Genomic DNA, 6,756 nt, shown 5'->3' with positions numbered 1-6,756 from the left:
CTCATAAAGCAGAAGTCAATTGACACTTACACCTTTCAATCAATCAATTCAACGCGTCCCATGTTGGGGATGTTGGCAGAAGTTTCTAAACTGCCTACATTGTGCGTTCGGATTCCCCCTAACATTAAAATAAAAATCTTTGGTCACATGCACAAAGTATCTTTGGTCCATCTGCTAAGCTTACTAAAATAGTGGGAATAGGTTAGTTGAAGCAGTGATTTTGCATGTACCCACTTTAATAGTCGACGTACACATGCAAAAATCAAATTATTTCCTTTGGCATTTCTACAACCGACGCTCCCTCTTAAATGGCGTGTTTGACTGCCTAAATTTTTTATCATTATATATTCTGCAATGTCACGTGACATGTCTGAAGGAAGTGCGCGCCATAGGGTTCCCATGCTTGGACGCAGGGAAAGCACATGGACCAGCTACCCTCATCATATCATTTAATATTTTTTTGGGTGCTAGGTAATAATAAAGGCTCTTCAATTATATCACTATTGTTTCTATAGTGGTGGAGAACTTGTACTTCACAAGATCAAATTTCATCGGAGGGTAGGGAAAAGAGTACGAGGTAGTCCCATATCACTTTCACCATATGTAAACTCAAAAACTATGGCATAATACCGTAGACTATAAAACCTCCTTTCCTTTCTTTTCCTTTCTATTAGTAAAACTAATTTTCATTACATATAAATATATAATTTTCAACTACTTTGCAAATACATTGGTTTATTAGAACTCTCTCAATGCATTAATTACAATTTTATCTTTACCACATTTGTGATTTGTGACAAGTGGATTAACTTTTTAAAAAACAATCATTTTTATCTTCCACCTCACAATGAATGTCTAGTTAATATTAATTATCACTATCCATTTTTCTTATCAAGTTCAAATATAAATATCTTAATCAAATATAGAGTTAACTGTTATATCTTTGTATTTGAATTTTTATTTTTTTTAAAACTTTTATTTTTTAATAAAAGTAGTTAAATTATTACTATTATTTTACTTTTATAAAAAAAAATTAAACAATATTATTTTTTAATTATATTTTATAATAGTCTTTGTAATATGTATAATCGATAAGTGTTACAATTTAAAAATTATATCATTTATTATTATTTTTATTTTTATTTAAATAATTTATCATTTAGTTTAAATATATTTAAAACTTAAATATATTTTTTAATATTAAATTAATAATTATATTTTATATCAAAAAAATATACTAAAGAAAATAATTGCAAAAAAGAAATAATTCAATTCTAAAAGATATATAAATTATTATTAAATTTTTATAAACTATGTATTAAAATTAAATAGTTATATTTTATTTCTTATTTATTACATCATATTTATTCATTAAATTAAAAATTATTTTATTTTATGAAAAGTTTGGAAATACAAAATATTAAATAGTAAACCTTTTCTAATTGTGTAAAATTAAATAATTATTAGTTTTACTTATAAAATCATTTTATATTTCAATACATTTCATTTTTTCTTATAGAAATGTGAGTTTTAGTATAAAAAATAAATTCTTAGTTATATTTATTAAAATATAATATATTTTAATTTTTTATTATAACCATGATTTTATTTTGACTATTTGTTTTGTTAAGAAAAATAATTGTATTTAATTCTCTCTCTCTCTCCTCTCTCTCTCTCTCTCTCACACACACACACACACACACACACACACACACACACACAATTTTTTTTTATGTTGGTATCACTTTATCTTACTATTTTATCTCTCTTCCTCTTTCTCCTCTATATTATCTATCCTTTTTTCCTCTGCATACATGTTTATGTTGTTATTGCTCTATACAACTATTTATCTCTATCCTAATTTTGTCCAGTGCTAATGATAGGTGCAAATTTGTCTAAAGCATATGTATTGATCATAGTATGATATTAAGTACTTAGTGCCATATTGGGGACTTTGGCCTCTTATTCTTGGGCTTAAATGCCCAAAGATATAATAATATAAGATGAGAACTTAACAACAAAATATAAGCCATCCTATCAGATCACAAGTGCATTTCTAAGAAAAAATTAATGCATTCACAATGCTAATTTAGAACTATTTAACCTTATTCTCACTCATCTACACCTCTACAACCATAATGCATTAGGCAGGAACTATGACGCATTGCGTCTCTTGTTATGTTATGTTATTTTGAAAGACATGAACACAGTTATATATGATCATGTATATTAAGATAGTGGATTGAGTTCAATTTTAAAGTCTAGAGCTCATGGCTTACAAGCAACTTCCTATATAAGGATTAGTCTTGCTTGAACTCACTCTTTTCAACTTTAATTTGACAATAAGCAATTCTACATTAAGATCAGTTGGGTATTAGATTGGGCTGAGCGGATACCCTTTGACATAACAAAAAAGTATAAAATTCATACATGTTAAGATATATTTCATATGGTAGGAATGAGCTCACAAGATCGAGTCTCCTCAAGTCCATTGTGCTAATGAGTAGTCATCTTAAAAATGTTTATCAAGCAAAGCAAAGTTTATGAGGGGATACTAGATTCTTGAGCATAAAAAGAATTACATGTTGTGAATACCACAATTGAGGGTTTCTTTAATGTAATTTGTGTTATTCACTAAGTTTCCTTCCTAACATCAATGAAGGAAAATGAACACCCACTCTATTCATTTGACATAATATTTTAAGGGGTCAATTAGATCTTTAATGAGCTAATGCCAATGAGAAATATAAATGAATATATGGAGGAGAAGACCCTCTAATTTAACATATTTTGATAGTGACAGAATTTGTTGATTTCACGTCCAATTTTTTTGTGAGTGGAATGTTGGTAATTTTGTGATTTTCTATTAGGGTCTGTTTGGTTCGTGGAATTAGACCATAACCAATTGTTGCAAAATCTTGCATTTGTGTCCAAAATTCCAAAATGGAATTAGAATCGTTGAAATCTAATTTTCCTCAAAATTAAGTTATTAGATTTCCCACTAACTACCTGGAATTGAAAATCAAAACTTGGTTACACTTTTTTGAGTAGTTTAAAAAAATTAGATTGGACTTCTTTTAGGAGTCTACCGATGACTACAACATTGTTTACCTAAAACTTTGTTTATAGTTTTTGTTTTCATATTGGTTTGGACTTTACTTGCCTGGGCTAAATAGGTATGTTTTCGAGGCATTAAAGAGGATGAGTATATTGAGATCATAATCGTATAATGAATGTTTGGTTTGAGAAGGAGTGTGTTGTCTAAGTGGAAGTGGAAAACATAATAATCATCACCAAAGTCGTTGTAGTTGGCTCCTCTTATGACTAATTCCACGACAATAGAAGCAATATGCGTGTTGTGGCGATAAATGTCTCTTATTGATATGAAATCCCTACCCACATGCAATTTGTAGCCCACTGAGAAATTAAATTGAGCTATAATGAGTTTTATGTTACACATGGAGGAATGGAATCAGTTTATGCTTTCACATTCGCCCTTTCATTTGGAGGGGACAGGACTAAGCCCCTTGTCACGAAAGACTCTAAGGCCATATTCTCGTGTCCACAACACCCATTATGACATCCTCGAGCCCTGATTCAAATGCTTCAACTACATTCCTCTATCATCAACAAGGTCGAGAAAGTGAGGTGAGTGTACAGTATGAAGTTTTTTCAGAGCTAATGGAATAACAACTAAACAACCATCAACACCCTCTAGAGTTGCAGCCTCAACACTGGTTAGCTTGGTCGCAAAGTCATGGAGGAGTATATCATAGGTATACAAGAGGACACAACTTGGATCTGATTGGGATGCATTAGAAGTCGTTTGGATGAGAAGTGAAGCATACCTGTGCCCATGCAAACTGAATTGACCATTGCTCATGCCACAAAAGAAAAACCTTGCATTTATCAATCAACACTTTGAAATGACCACTTCTTCACTCTTGCACACACTATGACTCCTACAACTTATACTATTAATATCCAAAAACTGAAACCTAAACTTTAAACAATTAAATCATATCTAAAAATAACAATAAAAATGGTCAAAATTTGATACACAATTTAAGGGATAGAAGTACACTAAGATAACTACAACCATCACGCTGCCTTTCCCTGTTTTAAGAAGAAGACAATCTGTTTGTAAAGCCAATGCTCACACTGAACCATCAGAGGTAATTATTGTTTTTAGGGCAAAAACCGGTATGCCTAGATTAACGAGAAGAGTAGTTCTAGCATTTCAACTGTAATTACCCGCGCATTATTTTAAGTTCAAACTCTACCTTTTCACCTATAAAACATCGTCTTTGTTCGTTGAAAACACACAGCACTTTCTACATCTGCAATTGGGTACAACTGAAGAAGCTCAAATCAATGGCAATGGCGCAGCTCAAGTTAGTATTGCTTTTGGTGGTCCTGTTAGCCATCTGGACCTCGCAGGAACAGGTTGCTTACTGAAGCTTTTGCTGTTAAAATTTGTTAACACGGCTCCATTTTGGGGCTAAATAAGCAAATCTGATAATAGCTTTCGAAATGCTGATGAATGTTTGTTGTATTTCAGTTAATGGCAAGGGGGGAAGCTCAAGCAACCGGCTTTGAGGTTCAGAAGGTACTCAAAATCTGTCGTCTGTATTGGAAATCTTACTTGTCTTATCTGCTCGTATGTTCTTCCTAACATTTCCTCTGGATTTTGTTTGCAGACTAAATATGGATCCGGCAGTCTGCGCCAAGCTCGTAAGTTTTCCTAACAGAGGCTCCTGTAGCAAAGTGAATTTATGTATGGGAGTAGTATGTACTGTGTAGCAAAGTAAATGTATTTATGGGAGTAGTATATGCAGTGTATATACGTACGAGAGGGCTATATACAATGTGCATATGTTATTATGTCGTGATATATACAGTGTGTATACACTCAGGGTTTCAAAGCCATATTTAAGCAAAAGTATATACATCGTGTATATGTTATGGTTGCCGTCTAATTTGTAGTAGTAGTTAATACATTGCATATATGTTGTGAGTTTGCATTGTAGCGATATGTGTAACATTTATATGGTGCTTTCCGGGAGGGAGATATACATTGTAACGTTGTAGTGGGGTATAAAATGTATATATGTTGCAATTGGGAATGGGGGAGTGATATATGCAATGTATATGTTGCCATTGGGAAAGGGAAAGTGATATATACAATGTATGTTTTGCAATGGCGTACAAGGGCAGTGACATATGTAATATGTATATATTTTGAGCTGTTACAGAATGCCCGGGAGCGTGCAATAACAGGTGCTCGCAGACTCAGTATAGGAAGCCGTGCATGTTCTTTTGTCAAAAGTGTTGCAGAAAGTGTCTTTGCGTTCCTCCTGGTTACTACGGAAACAAGCAGGTTTGCCCTTGCTACAACAACTGGAAGACCAAGCGCGGAGGCCCCAAATGCCCCTGATCTCTGATCTAACATTACATTGCTTTCGCCCACGCCAGATGTGTTTCATCTCTCTTCTACTTTCTGATTAATCAAGTTGATCGCTCAGTGCGGCTCTCTGCACTCGAAGCGCGACAGGGTTGAAAGACAAATTTTCCCCCAATTTCTATCCATATTGTGTTTTTTTAAAAAAATCCTCTACTGAGTATCTCTTGTTAAATCCACATTGTCATGCTGTTGGCGTGCCTGAACAGATGTGTATGCATCTTGTAATCCTGCAAGAGCTATTACTGTAAAAGATCTATGCAAATCGAGCAAAAGAGATTTAGTTTTAATTAGATCTGCTCAGTTGGAGCATTTGGCTGTATTTTCGCATTTACATATCAATGTCTGCAACATAATTTTCAGAGTTTGGGTGAGACTTTCGAGGCACTTTGGTTTGAACTGAGTTTGAAATTGGATATTGGTGAAGAAATTTAATCTATCAATCCACATATTAGCAGGAAATTTAGTTTAAACTATAGATTGGGGTTGAAGATAGTTTTTTAATGGAGCGTCTGAAATAAAAAGAAGTTTCAGGCATGAGTGAGTTTGTATGGCGTTGTTAAAATATTTTAATTTTTGTGCAAGTTTTTGTTGGTTGGTGGTTTTCTTGTGGATGTCATCCTTACGTAATTATGTTTCACAGATCTGAAGTTTCTATAAAAAATGGAAAAAATTAAAATTTGATATTAAATTTATATTTGATTAAAATATTCATTTGAATTCTTTTCAACTAAATCAAGAGTAAATAGAATTGTAACACTTTTAATAAAAGTTCAAGTAGATTATTTTTACTAAAAGCTTCCTCTACTTTTGATGACAGGGTTTTAATTTAAAATATATCACAAGCTTATTTTACTACTCTATAAGTGACAATCAACAAGACAATGAAAATATGACTACTAAAAAACTAGAAAACATCATTAAATTCTTATTAATGCCCAATTTCTCCTTGTGAATTAATTGATTTGAAAATAACATTTGCTTTTACATGTATTCAATTTGTCATATAGTATTTGTCACAACTTTATGCTGCAAACCAATGGCCAAGGGATGAATAAATATTCAATAGTATTAATAAAACTTAACAAGGAATGAATAAATATTAGATATTGACCAAAATGTGAAGTAAAACATGATTCTTACAAGGCGATTGCTTTGAGAATTTGGTAAAAAAGTTGTCCCCTTGTAAGGAATTATGTTTTAAGTTGACATTCTAGTTGTCTCCTAAATATCAATATAGGAGAGGACCCACTATTTATTATATGTTCTTGTTGATTTAATAGCCAACATTTTTG

General features: G+C 32.2%; 1 protein-coding gene across 1 annotated transcript; it reads left to right on the top strand.

Moving 5' to 3' along the window:
* Positions 1-4,322: 4,322 nt before the first annotated feature.
* Positions 4,323-5,783, top strand: LOC149535611 (gibberellin-regulated protein 6-like). The gene is made up of 4 exons (XM_089805505.1): positions 4,323-4,446; positions 4,562-4,609; positions 4,701-4,734; positions 5,256-5,783. Exons 1-4 carry the CDS (start codon positions 4,375-4,377, stop codon positions 5,435-5,437), a joined length of 336 nt encoding a protein of 111 aa, XP_089661631.1. The 5' UTR covers positions 4,323-4,374; the 3' UTR covers positions 5,438-5,783.
* Positions 5,784-6,756: the final 973 nt, after the last annotated feature.

Source organism: Cupressus sempervirens, chromosome 10 (genome assembly GCF_028749045.1).
Source record: "Cupressus sempervirens isolate cs-2001-9-10 chromosome 10, ASM2874904v1, whole genome shotgun sequence".
Classification (NCBI taxonomy): Eukaryota; Viridiplantae; Streptophyta; class Pinopsida; order Cupressales; family Cupressaceae; genus Cupressus; species Cupressus sempervirens.
The sequence above is the reverse complement of the archived record's forward strand: the minus strand, read 5'-3'. Positions and strand labels throughout refer to the sequence as shown.